The sequence below is a fragment of the Pseudophryne corroboree genome, chromosome 4, assembly GCF_028390025.1.
Source record: "Pseudophryne corroboree isolate aPseCor3 chromosome 4, aPseCor3.hap2, whole genome shotgun sequence".
Lineage (NCBI taxonomy): Eukaryota > Metazoa > Chordata > Amphibia > Anura > Myobatrachidae > Pseudophryne > Pseudophryne corroboree.
Window position 1 is genome coordinate 335,478,591 of NC_086447.1, and position 23,608 is coordinate 335,502,198.

Here is a 23,608-nt window from a genome sequence, read left to right on the forward strand (position 1 = left end):
GAGAGGGTAACGCCACTTGTTTAGATAAGCGTGTTAGCGCCTTGTCCACCCTAGGAGGTGTTTCCCAGCGCTCCCTAACCTCTGGCGGGAAAGGGTATAATGCCAATAATTTCTTTGAAATTATCAGCTTTTTATCAGGGGCAACCCACGCTTCATTACACACGTCATTTAATTCTTCTGATTCAGGAAAAACTATAGGTAGTTTTTTCATACCCCACATAATACCCTGTTTAGTGGTACCTGTAGTATCAGCTAATGTAACGCCTCCTTCATTGCCAAAATCATATAACGTGTGGCCCTACTGGAAAATACGGTTGAATCGTCACCGTCACCACTGGAGTCAGTGCCTGCGTCTGGGTCTGTGTCGACCGACTGAGGCAAAGGGCGTTTCACAGCCCCTGACGGTGTTTGAGTCGCCTGGACAGGCACTAATTGATTGTCCGGCCGCCTCATGTCGTCAAACGACTGCTTTAGCGTGTTGACACTATCCCGTAGTTCCATAAATAAAGGCATCCATTCTGGTGTCGACTCCCTAGGGGGTGACATCCTCATATTTGGCAATTGCTCCGCCTCCACACCAATATCGTCCTCATACATGTCGACACACACGTACCGACACACAGCAGACACACAGGGAATGCTCCTAACGAAGACAGGACCCACTAGCCCTTTGGGGAGACAGAGGGAGAGTTTGCCAGCACACACCAAAAGCGCTATATATATATATCAGGGATAGCCTTATAATAAGTGCTCCCTTATAGCTGCTTTGTTATATCAAAATATCGCCATAACTTTGCCCCCCCCTCTCTGTTTTACCCTGTTTCTGTAGTGCAGTGCAGGGGAGAGACTTGGGAGCCGTCCTGACCAGCGGAGCTGTGAGAGGAAATGGCGCCGTGTGCTGAGGAGATAGGCCCCGCCCCTTTTCTGGCGGGCTCCTCTCCCGCTATTTAGAAAAATCAGGCAGGGGTTAAATATCTCCATATAGCCTCTAGGGGCTATATGTGAGGTATTTTTAGCCTTTATAGGTATTCATTTGCCTCCCAGGGCGCCCCCCTCCCAGCGCCCTGCACCCTCAGTGACTGCCGTGTGAAGTGTGCTGAGAGGAAAATGGCGCACAGCTGCAGTGCTGTGCGCTACCTTTAGAAGACTGCAGGAGTCTTCAGCCGCCGATTCTGGACCTCTTCTGACTTCAGCATCTGCAAGGGGGCCGGCGGCGCGGCTCCGGTGACCATCCAGGCTGTACCTGTGATCGTCCCTCTGGAGCTTGATGTCCAGTAGCCAAGAAGCCAATCCATCCTGCACGCAGGTGAGTTGACTCCTTCTCCCCTCAGTCCCTCGCAGCAGTGATCCTGTTGCCAGCAGGAATCACTGTAAAATAAAAAAACCTAGCTAAACTTTTTCTAAGCAGCTCTTTAGGAGAGCCACCTAGATTGCACCCTTCTCGGCCGGGCACAAAAATCTAACTGGAGTCTGGAGGAGGGTCATAGGGGGAGGAGCCAGTGCACACCACCTGATCTGAAAAAGCTTTACTTTTTGTGCCCTGTCTCCTGCGGAGCCGCTATTCCCCATGGTCCTTTCAGGAACCCCAGCATCCACTAGGACGATAGAGAAATATATATATATATATATATATATATATATAGGACCCAGCCTCAACCAAGCTTCTAATAGGTTGTACGGATATAATCGGTCCTGTCTTTGCAAAAATTGTTCAATGCTCTTTGCAGACAGGCATTTTTCCTGGACCCCTAAAGGAAGCAATTGTTAGACCACTTCTTAAAAAACCTAATTTAGATCCCGACTGCATGTCCAACTACAGACCGGTATCAAACCTTCCTTTCCTAGGAAAGGTTATTGAGAAAGTGGTTGCAAATCAACTGGAAACTCGCCTGACAACCCATGATATTTATGATCCATTTCAATCAGGATTCAGAAGAAGACATAGCACTGAAACAGCCCTGGTGTGTGTGTTAAATGATCTTCTGATGGCAAAAGACAGAGGTGACTGTTCAATATTAATCCTTCTGGATCTCTCGGCAGCATTTGATACCGTGGACCACGGGCTTCTGATTGAGCGACTGATACACTTCTGTGGTCTGGATGGCACAGTCCTAAACTGGTTCAAATCATTTCTCACAGGCAGGTCACAGAGAGTATCATCTGGATTATACTCATCACCACCAGTGCCATTGCCATGTGGTGTCCCACAAGGTTCTATACTATCCCCCATGCTTTTTGCAGTATACATGCTCCCATTGGGCGAAATAATCAGGCGCCATGGCCTGGTCTACCACTGCTATGCAGATGATACACAACTGTACTTGTCCTTTGCTCCGGGCACTGATAACCCAGTAGCAACCCTGAATGGCTGTCTAGCTGAACTACAGGAGTGGATGAGCGCCAGTTGGCTGCGACTGAACCCGGATAAAACAGAGGTCCTTATAATACGACCGCAACATCAAAGGACAAGACTGCAGCATAGCCAACCAACTGGACTTACACTCGGGGATTCAGAATTACAGACCAGTGATCATGTGCGGAATCTTGGCGTTGTCCTGGATGATGGCTTGACACTTAAACATCAGATATCAGCCACAATCAAATCCTCATTCTTTCACCTGAGGAACATAGCCAGAATCAAGCACCTAATTCCCTCAGATGATATGCCAAAAGTCATACATGCATTTGTATCATCTCGATTAGACTACTGTAATGCCCTCTACCTTGGTCTACCAGCAAAAGAATTGCAACGCTTACAGCTGGTGCAAAACACAGCTGCCAGGCTGTTAACCAACCAGCCCCGTTCCAGCCACATAACACCCATCCTCTACTCCCTTCACTGGCTGCCTGTAAGATGGCGAATCCTCTTCAAGATTGGCTTACTGAGTTTCAAAGCATTACATGACCAAGGCCCAAGGTACCTGAAACAGCTTCTGATCCCATACTGCCCCACTCGATTACTGCGATCTGTAGATGAAGGACTTTTAGCAGTACCTAGAATCTACCGTAATTCATCTGGGGGTCGAGCTTTTAGTCATGCGGCTCCGACTCTATGGAACTCACTTCCCAGCACAGTGCGAGAGGCCCCAACTATAGAATCCTTCAAAAGTAGACTCAAGACTTTCCTGTTTACTCAAGCATTTCCATAGTGTCTCTTTTAGTATCTTCATGCTTCTGTATTTTATGAAAAATGTACTTCATTATTTTTCTGTACTATATTATGCTGTGTATCTGTTAAGCGCCTTGAGTCCTATTGGAGAAAGAGCGCTATATAAATAAAATTATTATTATTATTATTATTATATATATATATATATATATATATATAACACCCTCTGTTTGGCAACACAGACCAGATTTTGCAAGTAGTTGCAGTCTATCGTTTGTGTTTATATTATATTATAGGCACGCCTATGCTGGTTTCCATGCTTCTTTATGTCCTTTAATGACTGTTTAGTCTCTGTCTGGAGGCCGGCTTGTTTTGTGGTTACCATGGTGATCCTTTCGGTTTCATTTCCCCTGTACTAATGTAGATTCACAGGCGTCAGCAGCATTTACTGTTGCAGTTTCATTAAGCTCTGCCAGTAAAGTAGCGGTGTGTTGACACCAACTGTGAGTACTTTGAGGCGACACCCAGGAGCGCACATACTATTTGTCAAGTCACTGTTCCATAAGGGGGCAGTTGGTTTACATTGCTTGCTCCAGCCACACAGCTGACGGATGGCATCCTGTGAGCTTGTTGACAGGCCAGCAGGGTCCGTGACAGCATGGGCTGTGTTTGTTTTAGTTTGGCACCTTTATTCAGTATATATTCGGCTATAGTGCATGGTGTGTCGAGCACCTGCAGAAGACCAACAAGGATCGGTTGAAACTTATGTAGGGCTGCTGCAGCCGTCACGGAGAATGTATATGGCTTGTTCCTGATCCTTTTTTTTCAATAAATCTTTCTACTAAACGTGCGTGCTGATTTTTTTACTTTTTCTTTGGGAAAAGAGCGAGTGAAATTTCTGAACCTTGCACCACTTTGCATGCCTATTATTGAATGCTGTCTCCTATCCTATAAACAGGATGGATAGACAGACAGACAGACAGACAGACAGATAGATAGATGTGATGACAATAGCCTAGATTAAGGCTGAATCGGATGCCGTTGGGCGGACATTATACCTCTTTATGTTGAATTAAAAGCTTCCTCTATTTTCTTCATCACAACAGTACGTGCCAGTACTTCATTTCTTTCTGTATTTCATGGATTGGTAGATGCATTATATATTATACCCATAAATGCACACACACAACGACCCAACTTAATCTGCCTGCTGGAGATGTTACAAATCTGTAATCTCACTTTTAAAGAGTTAATCTTGTATTATCCATATGTTTATATGCAGAGCACTGTCCTCAATGCTTCTTAACTTCCATACTGAATTGGTTTCATGGACAAAGTAACATAGCTAAATAAGAAAAATAGTTTTATAATATATTGAAATATTTTTGGCTGTGTGCACTTATAACGAAGTCAAATAAAAACATTCAGTACTGTGGTTGATTAAATGTACTTAATGGCATTTCATTTCAAATCCCCCTCTCACCGCATTATTAGACCTTTTTATCTAGATGTTACAGGGTTCAGACAGAGGACAAGAAGAGGTATTATGCTCTTCTCTCATAGTCGTACCTAAAATAAACTCGATCACTCTTACCAAACATTTTCTAAATACCCATCGTTGGCTGATAAAATCTGTACCCGCAACTATGAATGGACCCGAAATCAGTAAAATATACTGGCTTGTAACTGGCTCTGACGTATCAGTTAAAGGGTTGAAAAAACGTCTATGGAATGGAATTATCTTTCTTTATAAAGGTGTATGGCCCCAATTGCATTTTTTACATTCTCAAGAACTTGTACAGTATATTAAATGTTTAAACAAGCACCACGTGTCACCATTTGAAATAGTATCATAGACCACAGGACAAGAAATGTTTATAACGATAAAAAAAATAAGATTTTACTTACCGATAAATCTATTTCTCATAGTCCGTAGTGGATGCTGGGGACTCCGTCAGGACCATGGGGAATAGCGGCTCCGCAGGAGACAGGGCACAAAAGCAAGCTTTTAGGATCACATGGTGTGTACTGGCTCCTCCCCCTATGACCCTCCTCCAAGCCTCAGTTAGGTACTGTGCCCGGACGAGCGTACACAATAAGGAAGGATCTTGAATCCCGGGTAAGACTCATACCAGCCACACCAATCACACCGTACAACTTGTGATTTGAACCCAGTTAACAGTATGATAACAATGAAGTAGCCTCTAAAAAAGATGGCTCACAACAATAATAACCCGATTTTTTTTTTTGTAACAATAACTATGTACAAGTAATGCAGACAATCCGCACTTGGGATGGGCGCCCAGCATCCACTACGGACTATGAGAAATAGATTTATCGGTAAGTAAAATCTTATTTTCTCTAACGTCCTAGTGGATGCTGGGGACTCCGTCAGGACCATGGGGATTATACCAAAGCTCCCAAACGGGCGGGAGAGTGCGGATGACTCTGCAGCACCGAATGAGAGAACTCCAGGTCCTCCTCAGCCAGGGTATCAAATTTGTAGAATTTAGCAAACGTGTTTGCCCCTGACCAAGTTGCAGCTCGGCAAAGTTGTAAAGCCGAGACCCCTCGGGCAGCCGCCCAAGATGAGCCCACCTTCCTTGTGGAATGGGCATTTACAGATTTTGGCTGTGGCAGGCCTGCCACAGAATGTGCAAGCTGAATTGTACTACAAATCCAACGAGCAATAGTCTGCTTAGAAGCAGGAGCACCCAGCTTTTTGGGTGCCTACAATATAAACAGCAAGTCAGACTTTCTGACTCCAGCCGTCCTGGAATTATATATATATATATATTTTCAGGGCCCTGACAACGTCTAGCAACTTGGAGTCCTCCAAGTCCCTAGTAGCCGCAGGCACCACAATAGGTTGTTTCAGGTGAAACGCTGACACCACCTTAGGAAGAAACTGGGGACGAGTCCGCAGTTCTGCCCTGTCCCGAATGGAAAATCAAATATGGGCTTTTGTAAGACAAAGCCGCCAATTTTGACAATCGCCTGGCCGAGGCCAGGGCCAACAGCATGGTCACTTTCCATGTGAGATATTTCAAATCCACAGATTTGAGTGGTTCAAACCAATATGATTTGAGGAATCCCAACACTACGTTGAGATCCCACGGTGCCACTGGAGGTACACAAGGGCTGTATATGCAATACTCCCTTGACAAACGTCTGGACTTCAGGAACTGAAGCCAATTCTTTCTGGAAGAAAATCTATAGGGCCGAAACTTGAACCTTAATGGACCCCAATTTGAGGCTCATAGACACTCCTGTTTGCAGGAAGTGCAGAAATCGACCTAGTTGAAATTTTTTTTTTTTTTTCGTGGGGCCTTCCTGGCCTCACCCACGCAACATATTTTTACCACATGTGGTGATAACGTTGTGCGGTCACCTCCTTCCTGGCTTTGACCAGGGTAGGTATGACCTCTTCCGGAATGCCTTTTCCCTTAGGATCCGGCGTTCAAACCGCCATGCCGTCAAACGCAGTCGCGGTAAGTCTTGGAACAGACAAGGTCCCTGCTGGAGCAGGTCCTTTCTTAAAGGCCGATGCCACGGTTCCTCTTGGAACAGACATGGTACTTGCTGAAAGCAAATCCCTTCTTAGCTCCCGAGGCCATTAGTCCTCTGTGAGCATCTCTTGAAGTTCCGGTTACCAAGTCCCTCTTGGCCAATCCGGAGCCACGAGTATAGTTCTTACTCCTCTATGTCTTATAATTCTCAATACCTTGGTTATGAGAAGCAGAGGAGGGAACACATACACCGACTGTTACACCCACGGTGTTACCAGGACGTCCACAGCTATCGCCTGAAGGTCTCGTGACCTGGCGCAATACCTGTCCCATTTTTTGTTCGGGCGGGACGCCATCATGTCCACCTTTGGTCTTTCCCAACGGTTCACAATCATGCGGAAAACTTCCCGATGAAGTTCCCACTCTCCCGGGTGGGGGTCGTGCCTGCTGAGGAAGTCTGCTTCCCAGTCGTCCACTCCCGGAATGAACACTGCTGACAGTGCTATCACATGATTTTCCGCCTAGCGAAAAATCCTTGCAGTTTTGCCACTGCCCTCCTGCTTCTTGTGCCGCCCTTTCTGTTTACGTGGGCGACTGCCGTGATGTTATCCCACTGGATCAATACCGGCTGACCTTGAAGCAGAGGTCTTGCTAAGCTTAGAGCATTATAAATTTGCTCTTAGCTCCAGTATATTTATGTGGAGAGAATTCTCCAGACTTGATCACACTCCTTGTGTGACTGCTCCCCAGCCTCTCAGGCTGGCCTCCGTGGTCACGAGCATCCAATCCTGAATGCCGAATCTGCGGCCCTCTAGAAGATGAGCACTCTGTAATCACCACAGGAGAGACACCCTTGTCCTTGGATATAGGGTTATCCGCTGATGCATCTGAAGATGCGATCCGGACCATTTGTCCAGCAGATCCCACTGAAGAGTTCTTGCGTGAAATCTGCCGAATGGAAGCGCTTCGTAATAAGCCACCATTTTTACCAGGACTCTTGTGCAATGATGCACTGACACTTTTCCTGGTTTTAGGAGGATCCCGATTAGTTCGGATAACTCCCTGGCTTTCTCCTCTGGGAGAAACACCTTTTCCTGGACTGTGCCCAGAATCATCCCTAGGACCAGCAGACGTGTCGTCGGAACAACTGCGGTTTTGGAATATTTAGAATCCACCCGTGCTGTCGTAGAACTACTTGAGATAGTGCTACTCCGACCTCCAACTGTTCTCTGGACCTTGTTCTTATCAGGAGGTCGTCCATTTTCTTTGAAGACGAATCCTCCTTTCGGTCATTACCTTGGTAAGGACCCGGGGTGCCTTGGACAATCCAACGGCATCGTCTTGAAACTGATAGTGACAGTTCTGTACCACGAACCTGAGGTACCCTTGGTGAGAAAAGGCAAATTTTGGGACATGGAGGTAAGCATCCCTGATGTCCCGGGACACCATATAGTCCCCTTGTTCTTTGCTATCACTGCTCTGAGTGACTCCATCTGGATTTGAACCCTTGTAAGTGTTCAAATTTTTCAGATTTAGAATAGGTCTCACCTAGCCTTCAGTACCACCATATAGTGTGGAGTAATACCCCTTTCCTTGTTGTCGGAGGGGTAATTTTATTATCACCTGCTGGGAATACAGCTTGTGAATTGTTTTCAATACTGCCTCCCTGTCGGAGGGAGACATTGGTACAGCAGACTACAGGAACCTGCGAGGGGGGAAACCTCTCGACATTCCAATCTGTACCCCTTGGATACTACTTGTAGGATCCAGGGGTCCTGTACGGTCCCAGCGTCATGCTGAGAACTTGGTAGAAGCGGTGGAGGGCTTCTGTTCCTGGGAATGGGCTGCCTGCTGCAGTCTTCTTCCCTTTCCTCTATCCCTGGGCAGATATGACTCTTATAGGGACGAAAGGACTGAGGCTGAAAAGACGGTGTCTTTTTCTGCAGAGATGTGACTTAGGGTAAAAAACGGTGGATTTTCCAGCAGTTGCCCTGGCCACCAGGTCCCATGGACCGACCCCAAATAACTCCTCCCCTTTATACGGCAATACATCTTTGTGCCGTTTGGAATCTGCATCACCTGACCACTGTCGTGTCCATAAACATCTTCTTGCAGATATGGACATCGCATTTACTCTTGATGCCAGAGTGCAAATATCCCTCTGCGCATCTCGCATATATAGAAATGCATCATCAATATTTTTAGTCAGGGAATCCGACCAAGCCACCTCAGCTCTGCACATCCAGGCTGAGGCGATCGCTGGTCGCAGTATAACACCAGCATGTGTGTGTATACTTTTTAGGATATTTTTCAGCCTCCTATCAGCTGGCTCCTTAAGTACGGCCCTATCCGTAGATGGTACCGCGACTTGTTCTGATAAGCGTGTGAGCGCCTTATCCACCCTGAGGGGTGTTTCCCACCGCGCCTTAACTTCTGGCGGGAAAAGGTATACCGCCAATAATTTTCTATCGGGGGAAACCCACGCATCATCACACACTTCATTTAATTTATCTGATTCAGGAAAAACTACAGGTAGTTTTTTCACCTCACATATAATACCCTTTTTTGTGGTACTTGGAGTATCAGAAATATGTAACACCTCCTTCATTGCCCTTAACGTGTGGCCCTAAAAGAAAATACGTTTGTTTCTTCACCGTCGACACTGAAATCAGTGTCCGTGTCTGGGTCTGTGTCGACCGACTGAGGTAAATGGGCATTTTACAGCCCCTGACGGTGTTTGAGACGCCTGGACAGATACTAATTTGTTCGCCGGCCCTCTCATGTCGTCAACCGGCTTGCAGCGTGTTGACATTGTCACGTAATTTCCATAAATAAGCCATCCATTCCGGTGTCGACTCCCTAGAGAGTGACCTCACCATTACAGGCAATTTGCTCCGCCTCCTCACCAATATTTTCCTCATACATGTCGACACACACGTACCGACATACAGCACACACATAGGGAATGCTCTGATAGAGGACAGGACCCACTAGCCCTTTGGGGAGACAGAGGGAGAGTTTGCCAGCACACACCAAAACGCTATAATTATCCAGGGACAACCTTTATATAAGTGTTCCTCCCTTATAGCATTTTAATATATATACATATCGACAAATCAGTGCCCCCCCTCTCTGTTTTAACCCTGTTTCTGTAGTGCAGTGCAGGGGAGAGCATGGGAGCCTTCCCACCAGCCTTTCTGTGAGGGAAAATGGCGCTGTGTGCTGAGGAGAATAGGCCCCGCCCCCTTTTCGGCGGGCTTCTTCTCCGGAGTTTTAGATATCTGGCAGGGGTTAAATACATCCATATAGCCTCAAGGGCTATATGTGATGTATTTTTCGCCATACAGGTATTATACATTGCTGCCCAGGGCGCCCCCCCCCCAGCGCCCTGCACCCTCCGTGACCGCTGTGTGAAGTGTGCTGACAACAATGGCGCACAGCTGCAGTGCTGTGCGCTACCTGATGAAGACTGAGAGTCTTCTGCCGCCTGGTTCCGGACCTCTTCATCTTCAGCGTCTGCAAGGGGGGTCGGCGGCGCGGCTCCGGGACGAACCCCAGGGCGAGCCCTGTGTTCCGACTCCCTCTGGAGCTATGTCCAGTAGCCTAAGAATCCAATCCATCCTGCACGCAGGTGAGTTGAAAATCTCTCCCCTAAGTCCCTCGATGCAGTGAGCCTGTTGCCAGCAGGACTCACTGAAAATAAAGAACCTAAAAACTTTTTCTAAGTAACTCTTTAAGAGAGCCACCTAGATTGCACCCTTCTCGGCCGGGCACAAAAACCTAACTGAGGCTTGGAAGAGGGTCATAGGGGGAGGAGCCAGTACACACCATGTGATCCTAAAAGCTTGCTTTTGTGCCCTGTCTCCTGCGGAGCCGCTATTCCCCATGGTCCTGACGGAGTCCCCAGCATCCACTAGGACGTTAGAGAAAAGGTAATAATGCTAATAAGTGAGAGAGAATACTGGTGATTGAGATAAAGCTAAGAATGCTATACCAATAGTTAACAGAAAAATGTAACATAGGGGGAGATGTACTAAGCAGTGAAAAGAGTGAAGAAGTGAGCAAGTGGAGAAGTAGCCCATGGCAACCAATCAGCTGCTCTGTATAATTGAATAGTATGCAAATTATAAATGTTACTTCAATGTTGATTGGTTGCCATGGGGAAATTCTCCACTTTTTTCTCTGCTTAGTAAATCTCCCCCATGGACCTGTATTAGCTGCCCTGGTTTACTGTAAGATGTATTTATGATAAACAATCCACTAGCACAGGGAAGAGGAGTAATTCTGTCTTCCACTGAAAAGAAAACATTATTCAGGCTCTTTTACTTGCAAAATGTCTAAAAGTAAATGTCAGCAGTCTTCAAAAGCCAAACTGATATTGCCCTATTCCCAGTTTTCCACACATTTAATGATAGGGGAGTAGATTTACTCTATTAGGCTACTTAAAAATATATATATATTATTATAGGATATACTGTAGATACAAATATAGATATAGGTTAAGTGTACCTTATCCAAAATGATGGGGCCAAGACGTGCTTCGGAGTTTGGAATATTTGCATATATTATGAGAGATCTTCATATACACCTCATACACATAGCCGTAAGGCAATTTTATACAATATCTTTAATAATCTTGTGCATGAAACAAATGAGTACCATCAAAATCAAAAGTGTCACTATCAGTGTTATAACAATCTTGGATTTTGTATTTCATAATTTCGTACAACAGATACACACTCTCTCTCTTTCTCTCTCTCTCTCTCTCTCTATATATATATATATATATATATATATATATATATATATATATATATATATATATATATATATATATACACATACATATACACACACATACAAATATGTATATATATATATATATATATATATATATATATATATATATATATATATATGCACATTTACTTTTTGCACTATTTTCTAGAATAGACAGGGCTTTCATCTACTGCCACAGTGAAATATATTTATTTTTTGCACATTACATACGTTAAACAGACAAATTTAGCAAATATATACGTATTTTTCTATTATCCTTCCCATTACTGTAGAAGTAAACAACGTTCCTGGCCAGTCCCTAAAACTCAGACGCTGTCACGGACAGCTGGATTTCCTATATGGAGCCATACGTTGAAACCATATTGAGCAGACTAAAATTTACATTTTCTTAATCAAGAAATAAAATGTACAGCAAAAACAGACAGGAAGGATTCAAATGAAATCTTGAGAAACTCTGATGTAGATTCTCAGTTACCTGTAGGACGTAGTCAAGAGCAACGTGGCGGAAGCACTTCCGTGTTGCAGTCAGGATGTTTGTAGCTTCCTCTACTTCGTGCTGCTTGGTTCTGGGCACCTGAGCATTCTTTACCAAGGAATTTTCTTTCTCTTCACTAAGTTTTTCAAACTGTTTCTTTGCATCTTTAAATTTCCTAAGATCCCTGTAAAGCAGCGTAATCATTAGTGTACATGATTTATGCAATCAGCAGTCAGCTTCATATAATGTCACAAAATAAATGATTGCAGTTCTATGTCCAGCTATGCATTTTGCGTGTGGACAGAATGGGTCCAATACAGAGTTTCGGGCATTGTCCACATCACAAGCATAAGAAACTAGATCACAAAATTGTGGCAAAACGAGTATATTTTGAGTTGCATGTTTCTCAATAAGCAAACTTATAAGTGACAGTAATAAATGTAAAAGTTGTATTATCCTATTCATACACATTATAACCATGTTATATACTGTATGAGGAGAGAACAATGTTTTGATGCTGCTAGTCATAAATGGGAAACTTCCATTTTCCCCCCATCCCCACCTCCCCTCCAGCATTCTGGCACCCAGGATCCCGGGGCCAGTATGCTGACCTCAGTGATCCCGACTGCCGGCATTACAGCCCCAACCTCTTTGAACTACTAACAAAATTGTATCTGCGTAAAACAAGTTACATTTTATTCTATTTGTTGTGCTTTGCAAACAGGTCTCATAATAACATATTCAGACAGGTTCACACGCTGCACTTTTTTTCAGTGTGCAATCGGGTCTCAACAGCGCATGCGTGCGGGCCGCAATGCGCAGGCGCGTCGCTGCCCAGCGACGAAAAGAATGAAGAAAGTGTTTGCATCAGCGAACGCAAGAAGATTGACAGGAAGAGGCCGGCTGGGGGTGTCAACTCACCGTTTCCTGGTAGTGTCCAGCCGAACGCAGGCGTGCCTGGCCGTTTCCAGGGAGGGATCCTGACGTCACCTCCTGGCTGGATCGTCGCAGTGGCTGAGTAAGTCCTGAGCTGTGCAGAGACTGCACAAACTTTTGTTTGTGCAGCTCTCTGCACAAGTGATCGCACCCCTGCACAGCATTTACCCCCTCCCCCTGTAGGCGGTGATTATCTGGTCGCAGCAGTGCAAAACTCCGCCTGCGAGCGACCAGGTCGGAATCACCCCCATAGCACACAGTGCATATCTATATATAAAAATGCATGTATGTATGTATGTATGTGTGTGTGTGTGTGTATGTATGTTTGTTTCAGCATAACTATATATATATATATATATATATATATATATATACACATACACATATACATACAGTGTTTCTCCACATACAGTGGAGAAAGATAGCACTCTCCAGACTTGCATAATCAGTATAAGCACCAAAGTGATTTATTAAAAAAAGTCCCGGCCCGGGCCCCTTAAATAACTGCACGTTGTTTGTACTAGCTATGCAGCGCAGGGATGACTTGGATTCCTGATTACATGTAAGTTACACCACAGTGTTTAGGCATTTCTGTTGCCTGTCTGTAGAATCTTGAATTATTGGTTTCATATTTGCTTTTGTAGCATTCTATGCATCCATGTGCCCCTGCAGCTGCATCTTAGCAGCAGTGTCTGTCTTAGCAGGTATGTTCATAGTTATCCGCACTTATTATATTTTGTAGATATCCCTTAGTGGATTTTCTAATCACTAGGGATGATGTGAATTTGTTGTCCTAGATTCTTCTGACTTTTTTCACATATGCGAGTATGTTTGAGAGGATTTTATACTTATCACCCGCATATTAAGGTCGAGTAGTATCAGGTCAGTGATATATATACATATATATTTGTCTGGGGTTTTATTGTTGGTGACATCACATGTGATGGAGGTGTTTGAATTTTTTGTATATCATCACCCGTGCTACCAGCTATCTATGGTGATGGGTATTCACACTATCGCTGGCACTATTGCCATATTTTTTGAGTTGATCCATTTATCTAGATTGTGATAAGGCCTGGGAGGCGGAGTCTCTTAATATGTATGTTTGTTTTTGTTTGTATTGCAGACGTTCTGGTAATACTTTCTAATCTGATGTCTGTTTGACTAAAGCACTAATGCCGGTCTTGAGAAAGGTTCATTAGTTGAACCGAAACGTCGACACTACGGCTTTTTTGGATGATCAATAAACATTGTTCTTTTATGTACAAACTGCCTTTTATATTAGCGTGAGTGCACCCTCCACTGTGTGGAATTTTGGCTTTTATATATATATATATATATATATATATATATATATATATATATATATATATATACATACATACATACAGTGTTTCTCCACATACAGTGGAGAAAGATAGCACTCTCCAGACTTGCGTAATCAGTATAAGCACCAAAGTGGTTTATTAAAAAAAGTTTTTTGGTTCCATACAAATTCATGTCAGAAAAAATGGAAAGGGCTCACCAACGTTTCGGTCCCATAATGGGACCTTTCTCAAGGTCGTTGCCAGTCAATACAGAATACAATACAGCAGTGACATCATCAGCAGCGCACAATAGGAACCAGAAGTCTGTAAACTGCCTCCCAGGTCCCCTATTTATACCTTCATAAGATTAGGTTACTGAGTACAAGTCAGCTGTGGCCGAGCGCGTCACTTCCGGTCTAGACCGGAAGTCACATTGCTCCCGGCCCGCGATGTCTAAAACAAGTGCTTGCGCACGGAGTGCGTGCACCGGTACTTAGCTTAGTCACCAGAGGTCTGCCCGTGTCCCAACGTCCGCCGATCGCTGTGCAGCGGTAGCGGCGATTCGTGGGTTGCTATGGCGACGGCTTGTTGCCGCTACCTCACTTCCGGTCCAGACCGGAAGTCGTGCGGTAGTCATGGCAGCGTAGTTGCCTGGGTTACCGGGGCTAAACTGAATATGTGGAGGCGGGACCTGAGCAGATTTAAGGACACAAGGTGTATTAGTCATATATATATATGCACTGTGTGCTATGGGGGTCTTTCCGACCTGGTCGCTAGGGGTGTCTCACCTCCACAGTATTTTTTTTCCAGATTGTAAATCATATGTAAAAAATACTGTGTAAGACACCCCTAGGGGTGGGGGTGGGAAGGTGGTGACATGTAAAAATCCATAGTTTCTGGGGTCGCGGAGATAAATAGTGACACTCCCGATCCCGTTTAAGTCCAAGTTCAGCACCTATCAGCATGGTGGGCGAGAAAGGGTGAAAATTAAAATGTCCAAAATGACCGACATTAGTTTTCGGGGTCGCTAAGCTGATCGCATTTTCAATGAAACATTGCCAAACCTATTTTGACTCTTAAATGCATTAAAGGAAAGCTTGATAGTCAGCTACTGCTTATCTTCTGTGTAAAGTGTATCGACAGCTCTCCCAGTAACCTTAAGTGTTGAGCGAAAATCTTTACCTCAAAGGAGGAGCCCTACGGAGAGCGAGAAGCAAAGCAAGGAGACTTTGGGCCCTTTGGAATATAGTCAGCATATCCCTGCAAATCTTACATATTTAACATACAGTGGGCGGAGCTTTGCCTGTCGTCCCAGCAGTTGCAGCACTCAGCAGGGCAACATCAGAGGTGGACCGAGGCAGAGAAGGAGGCAAATGATTCTCCTCAGCGCCAGCCTTTTGACAGCATCAATCTGGGGAAGGCCCGCCTGGAGGTGCGGCCTGACAAAGATTGTCAGTTGTGGGCGGAGCATGTCCTGTTGTAAGTCTAATTAGTTTACCAGGAAGTCCTTCAGCCAGGGAGCTGCACGTTGAACATCCCTGTTAACCTAAAAAAATCCTCACCTCATGTACCTGTATGCCTGTACCCCAACTTCATCTGTGTGCTTTTTAATACTGGTATAATCGCTTCTTGTAATGTGATTTTGGGCACAAACAATGTGATCACATTGCACTGGAAATGTGAGTTTTAATAGGCCATTTAGACTTTATCATTTCTTATGAGGGTAGCCTCAGGGGATAGTAAATGCCTGGCTAGAAAGGATGTTTTCAAATAAAACTGAGCTTAAATCTTTATTTAGAATTCTATTTCATCTTTAATTAAGGTAAGGTGGAAGAATGAATCTCTGGCAAGACAGGCGCCCCCTGCACCCCAGGCAAGAAAGGCGTCCCCAGCACCCCGGGCAAGACAGTTGGCCCTGTCATAGAGGCATGCGCCCCCACCACCAGAGGCATGAACACACACTAACAGAAGGACATGTGCCCCCACCACAGCGAGAGACAAATGCCCCCGACAACCCCATGTCAGACAAGTGCCGCAGAAACCTCTGTGCTAAACAGGTGCACCAGCTCAAGACAGCCGCCCTGGCTACCCCATGGCAAGACAAGCATCCCCAGCACCTCAGGCAAGACAGGCGCCCCCGGCACCTGAAGCAAGACAGGCGCCCCCGGAACCCCGGGCAAGACAGGCGCCCCCGGCAAGACAGGCGGTCCCGCCATAGAGGCATGCGCCTCCATCATCAGAAGGGCATGTGCACCCACCACAGCAGGAGACAGATGCCCCCACCACAGCAGGAGAGAAAGGTGACCTGATACCCCCAAGTGAGCCAATCGCTGCAATACTAGACAGGTGCTCCCCGCTCAAAGACAGGTGCCCCAGCTTCCCCTGGGTAAGACTGGCGACCCCAGCACCTCGGGCAAGACAGGCGATCCCAGCACCTCGGGCAAGACAAGCGACCCCAACACCTTCGGCAAAACAGGCGACCCCAGCACCCCGGGCAAGACAGGCGACCCCAGCACCTCGGGCAAGACAAGCGACCCCAACACCTCGGGCAAAACAGGCAACCCCAGCACCCCGGGCAAGACAGGCGACCCCAGCACCTCGGGCAAGACAGGCGAGGCAACCCCAGCACCTCGGGCAAGACAGGCAACCCCAGCACCTCGGGCAAGACAGGCGACACCAGCACCTCGGGCAAGACAGGCGACCCCAGCACCTCGGGCAAGACAGGCGACCCCAGCACCTTGGGCAAAACAGGCGACCCCAGCACCCCGGGCAAGACAGGCGACCCCAGCACCTCGGGCAAGACAGGCGACCCCAACACCTTGGGCAAAACAGGCGACCCCAGCACCCCGGGCAAGACAGGCGACCCCAGCACCTCGGGCAAGACAGGCGACCCCAGCACCTCAGGCAAGACAGGGAGCTTAAGCAAGACAGGTGACCCTAGCAAGACAGGCGACCATAGAATCCCGGGCAAGACAAGTGAACCAGTCACAGAGGCATGTGCCCACACCCTCAGAGAAGTTTGCAGTGTAGGTGAAGTGAAATTTGTGGTAAAATTATTGCCGATAAATTATTGCAAATAATTGAATAGGGGTTTTTGGCGATTTGCAGCAAAATCTCAGTTTTCCGCACAAAACTGGGTAAATGGCTGCTAACTGAACACCACCTATGTGTAATAAAAAAATCTGCACGTATATATAGAAATATGCTGCAGAACAGGGAGATATCACAAAAAAGATGAACTCCTATTGGTTTTCACCTTTTGAGAACGCATGACACATTTCTATAGAGGATGCAGTCAATTTGCCGGCTGTCAGGATCCCGGCGTTCAGGATACCGACAACCGACAATGCCGGCAGACGGAATCCCTGCACACCAGGGCTATTCCCACTCGTGGGTGTCCATGACACCCATAGAGTGGGAATAGATCCTGTGGAGAGCGCAGCGAGCCTCTGAGCCCACAATGTGGCAAGCGTGAGCCTGCAAGGGGACTCTTAGAGCTCGCCCCGCTGCCGGCATTCTGGCAGGCAGGATGCTGCTGTCGGGACATGGACAGCCGGCATCACGCCCATCGCTAATACATACCAAACACATCTATATTATTATTATTATTATTATTATGATGATGATGAAGATCCATCTGGCTCTATAAAGCCAACTTATATATTCCATCTGGCCACGGGGAGGGAAAAAAATCATCATCATTCATTGTGCATTTAACGGATTTTTTTTTAATTATTCCCCTGATGTAGTCCCGCATGTGGACAAAACTCATAGGGTCATCTTCATAACAGCCCATATCCAATATAGGGAAAACTTACCTATGAGCTTACACCCATAAGGGTGTGGTGACAACTACCATAATATCCCTTACATTTGGCCAGATTCAAGTGTTACTTTTTTATATGAATTTAAGGAAATCGGTTGCATTGTATTTTATGAGAATACATTATCAAGAATAAATTATTCAAGTATTTAACTTGATGTCAGTATTTAGTGACTATTCGTGACTATTTAGCAAAAAGGGTATATTACTCACTAAGGAATTATTCCTTCATTAGTATCCAATTAGCGCACCTTTTCTGCATTTCTATTTGAAGTCCCCACCAGAGGACTACCTGTGTAGTGCACCTGGGATTATATGTTAGTGCGGTCAAATGGGAGTCTTTCCATACATAGAAATATACAAATTCAAATACTCCCCTGGCGGCCAAATTATACCTAAAAAATTATACCTAAGGGTAATTTTCATTTTTAAAAGAAGAATTATAATTAAACATTAAAATTATCATACAGGCACTCAAAATCCCATTATTTATCTTTCATAGCCTTTAAGGTTGAATTTAAACAAAAAAGGGACATGATAACTTAGTTGCCTTAGGTTAATAATGCTTATTGAACCCACATATTTTCCCCACCAAAAAAATAATTAAGTACGAAGTAAAGGAATCTTAAAAACTATGAGGAATAGAGAAGAAATTTACATAGGTTTGTAGCTATGTGGTAGTATCAAGGGTACAAAAATAAGAATTTACTTACCGATAATTCTATTTCTCGTAGTCCGTAGTGGATGCTGGGAACTCCATAAGGACCATGGGGAATAGCGGCTCCGCAGGAGACTGGGCACAAAAGTAAAAGCTTTAGGACTACCTGGTGTGCACTGGCTCCTCCCCCTATGACCCTCCTCCAAGCCTCAGTTAGGATACTGTGCCCGGACGAGCGTACACAATAAGGAAGGATTTTGAATCCCGGGTAAGACTCATACCAGCCACACCAATCACACCGTACAACCTGTGATCTGAACCCAGTTAACAGCATGATAACAGAGGAGCCTCTGAAAAGATGGCTCACAACAATAATAACCCGATTTTTGTAACAATAACTATGTACAAGTATTGCAGACAATCCGCACTTGGGATGGGCGCCCAGCATCCACTACGGACTACGAGAAATAGAATTATCGGTAAGTAAATTCTTATTTTCTCTGACGTCCTAGTGGATGCTGGGAACTCCGTAAGGACCATGGGGATTATACCAAAGCTCCCAAACGGGCGGGAGAGTGCGGATGACTCTGCAGCACCGAATGAGAGAACTCAAGGTCCTCCTCAGCCAGGGTATCAAATTTGTAGAATTTAGCAAACGTGTTTGCCCCTGACCAAGTAGCTGCTCGGCAAAGTTGTAAAGCCGAGACCCCTCGGGCAGCCGCCCAAGATGAGCCCACCTTCCTTGTGGAATGGGCTTTTACAGATTTTGGCTGTGGCAGGCCTGCCACAGAATGTGCAAGCTGAATTGTACTACAAATCCAACGAGCAATAGTTTGCTTAGAAGCAGGAGCACCCAGCTTGTTGGGTGCATACAGGATAAACAGCGAGTCAGATTTCCTGACTCCAGCCGTCCTGGAAACATATATTTTCAGGGCCCTGACTACGTCCAGCAACTTGGGAGTCCTCCAAGTCCCTAGTAGCCGCAGGTACCACAATAGGCTGGTTCAAGTGAAACGCTGAAACCACCTTAGGGAGAAATTGAGGACGAGTCCTCAATTCTGCCCTGTCCGTATGAAAAATTAGGTAAGGGTTTTATAGGATAAAGCCGCCAATTCTGAGACACGCCTGGCTGAAGCCAGGGCCAACAGCATTACCACTTTCCAAGTGAGATATTTTAAGTCCACAGTGGGGAGTGGTTCAAACCAATGTGATTTTAGGAACCCCAAAACTACATTGAGATCCCAAGGTGCCACTGGAGGCACAAAAGGAGGCTGTATATGCAGTACCCCCTTGACAAACGTCTGAACTTCAGGAACTGAAGCCAGTTCTTTTTGGAAGAAAATCGACAGGGCCGAAATTTGAACCTTAATGGACCCTAATTTTAGGCCCATAGACAGTCCTGTTTGCAGGAAATGCAGGAAACGACCCAGTTGAAATTCCTCTGTAGGGGCCTTCCTGGCCTCGCACCACGCAACATATTTACGCCAAATACGGTGATAATGCTGTACGGATACATCCTTCCTGGCTTTGATCAGGGTAGGGATGACTTCATCCGGAATGCCTTTTTCCTTCAGGATCCGGCGTTCAACCGCCATGCCGTCAAACGCAGCCGCGGTAAGTCTTGGAACAGACAGGGTCCCTGCTGGAGCAGGTCCTTTCTTAGAGGTAGAGGCCACGGGTCCTCTGTGAGCATCTCTTGAAGTTCCGGGTGCCAAGTCCTTCTTGGCCAATCCGGAGCCACGAGTATAGTCCTTACTCCTCTCCTTCTTATGATTCTCAGTACCTTGGGTATGAGAGGCAGAGGAGGGAACACATACACTGACTGGTACACCCACGGTGTTACCAGAGCGTCCACAGCTATTGCCCGAGGGTCCCTTGACCTGGCGCAATACCTGTCTAGTTTTTTGTTGAGGCGGGACGCCATCATGTCCACCTTTGGTTTTTCCAACGGTTCACAATCATGTGGAAGACTTCTGGGTGAAGTCCCCACTCCCCCGGGTGGAGGTCGTGTCTGCTGAGGAAGTCTGCTTCCCAGTTGTCCACTCCCGGAATGAACACTGCTGACAGTGCTATCACATGATTTTCCGCCCAGCGGAGAATCCTTGCAACTTCTGTCATTGCCCTCCTGCTTCTCGTGCCGCCCTGTCTGTTTACGTGGGCGACTGCCGTGATGTTGTCTGACTGGATCAGCACCGGCTGACCTTGAAGCAGAGGTCTTGCTAGGCTTAGAGCATTGTAGATGGCCCTTAGCTCCAGGATATTTATGTGAAGTAATGTCTCCAGGCTTGACCACAAGCCCTGGAAATTTCTTCCCTGTGTGACTGCTCCCCAGCCTCTCAGGCTGGCATCCGTGGTCACCAGGACCCAGTCCTGAATGCCGAATCTGCGGCCCTCTAGAAGATGAGCACTCTGCAACCACCACAGGAGAGACACCCTTGTCCTTGGTGACAAGATTATCCGCTGATGCATCTGAAGATGCGACCCGGACCATTTGTCTAGCAGATCCCACTGGAAGGTTCTTGCGTGGAATCTGCCAAATGGGATTGCTTCGTAAGAAGCCACCATCTTTCCCAGGACCCTTGTGCATTGATGCACTGAGACTTGGCCTGGTTTTAGGAGATTTCTGACTAGTTCGGATAACTCCCTGGCTTTCTCCTCCGGGAGAAACACCTTTTTCTGGACTGTGTCCAGGATCATCCCTAGGAATAGAAGTCGTGTCGTCGGGATCAGCTGTGATTTTGGAATATTGAGAATCCAACCGTGCTGGCGCAGCACTATCTGAGATAGTGCTACCCCGACTTCCAACTGTTCCCTGGATCTTGCCCTTATCAGGAGATCGTCCAAGTAAGGGATAACTAAAACTCCCTTCCTTCGAAGGAGTATCATCATTTCGGCCATTACCTTGGTAAAGACCCTGGGTGCCGTGGACAATCCAAACGGCAGCGTCTGAAACTGATAGTGACAGTTCTGTACCACAAACCTGAGGTACCCTTGGTGAGAAGGGTAAATTGGGACATGTAGGTAAGCATCTTTGATGTCCAGAGACACCATATAGTCCCCTTCTTCCAGGTTTGCAATCACTGCTCTGAGTGACTCCATCTTGAATTTGAACCTTTGTATGTAAGTGTTCAAGGATTTTAGGTTTAAAATTGGTCTCACCGAGCCGTCCGGCTTCGGTACCACAAATAGTGTGGAATAGTAACCCTTTCCCTGTTGTAGGAGGGGTACCTTGATTATCACCTGCTGGGAATACAGCTTGTGAATGGCTTCCAATACTGCCTCCCTGTCTGAGGGAGACGTCGGTAAAGCAGACTTTAGAAAACGGCGAGGGGGAGACGTCTCGAATTCCAATTTGTACCCCTGAGATACCACTTGAAGGATCCAGGGGTCCACTTGCGAGTGGGCCCACTGCGCACTGAACTTCTTGAGACGGGCCCCCACCGTGCCTGAGTCAGCTTGTAAAGCCCCAGCTTCATGCTGAGGACTTTGCGGAGGCGGGAGAGGGCTTTTGTTCCTGGGAACTGGCTGTTTGCTGCAGCCTTTTTCCTCTCCCTCTGCCACGGGGCAGAAATGAGGCGCCTTTTGCCCGCTTGCCCTTATGGGGCCGAAAGGACTGCGCCTGATAATACGGCGTCTTCTTAGGTTGAGAAGCTACCTGGGGTAAAAATGTGGATTTTCCAGCAGTTGCCGTGGCTACCAGGTCTGATATACCTACCCCAAATAACTCCTCCCCCTTATAAGGCAATACTTCCATGTGCCTTTTAGAATCCGCATCGCCTGACCACTGCCGCGTCCATAAACCTCTTCTTGCAGAAATGGACAGCGCGCTAACTCTTGATGCCAGTCGGCAAATATCCCTCTGTGCATCACGCATATATAGAAATGCATCCTTCAAATGCTCTATAGTCAGTAATATACTGTCCCTATCTAGGGTATCAATATTTTCAGTCAGGGAATCCGACCACGCCAGGCCCGCACTGCACATCCAGGCTGAGGCGATTGCTGGTCGCAGTATAACACCCGTGTGAGAGTATATACATTTTAGGATATTCTCCAGCTTTCTATCGGCAGGTTCCTTTAGGGCGGCCGTATCAGGAGAGGGTAGTGCTACCTGTTTAGACAAGCGTGTGAGCGCTTTATCCACCCTAGGGGGTGTTTCCCAACGTGCCCTATCCTCTGGCGGGAAAGGGTACGATGCCAATAACCTTTTAGGAATTATCAGTTTTTTATCGGGGGAAACCCACGCCTCATCACACACTTCATTTAATTCCTCGGATACAGGAAAAACTACAGGCAGTTTTTTCTCACCAAACAGAATACCCTTTTTAGTGGTACTTGTATTATCAGAGATATGCAATACATTTTTCATTGCTTCAATCATGTAACGTGTGGCCCTAGTGGAAGTCACGTATGTCTCCTCATCATCGACACTGGAGTCAGTATCCGTGTCTGTGTCTGCCATTTGAGGTAACGGGCGTTTTAAAGCCCCTGATGGCGTTTGAGACCCCTGGACAGGCACAAGCTGAGTAGCCGGCTGTCTCATGTCGTCAACTGTCTGTCGTAAAGAGCTGACACTGTCACGCAATTCCTTCCATAAGCTCATCCACTCAGGTGTCGACTCCCTAGGGGGTGACAACTGTATAATAGGCAATTGCTCCGCCTCCATCTCATTTTCCTCCTCAAACATGTCGACACAATCGTACCGACACACCGCACACACACAGGGAATGCTCTGATAGAGGACAGGACCCCACTAGCCCTTTGGGGAGACAGAGGGAGAGTATGCCAGCACACACCAGAGCGCTATATATATACAGGAATACCACTATAAAATGTGCTTTTCCCTTTATAGCTGCTGTTAGTATCAAAACTGCGCCAAATTAGTGCCCCCCCTCTCTTTTTTACCCTTTTCTGTAGTGCAGGACTGCAGGGGAGAGTCAGGGAGACGTCCTTCCAGCGGAGCTGTGATGGAAAATGGCGCCCGTGTGCTG

The 23,608-nt window shown here is 46.4% G+C and overlaps 1 protein-coding gene across 3 annotated transcripts in view; it reads right to left on the reverse strand.

Annotated features, from left to right (window-relative positions):
* The window catches only part of ACAP2 (ArfGAP with coiled-coil, ankyrin repeat and PH domains 2), a 252,506-nt gene that overhangs the window by 105,618 nt on the left and 123,280 nt on the right, over positions 1 to 23,608 (reverse strand). For all 3 annotated transcript variants that reach the window (XM_063916435.1, XM_063916433.1, XM_063916434.1), the window contains exon 6: positions 11,894 to 12,077. In XM_063916435.1, the coding sequence (XP_063772505.1) occupies positions 11,894 to 12,077 (184 nt within the window). The remainder of the gene's footprint in view (positions 1 to 11,893; positions 12,078 to 23,608) is intronic.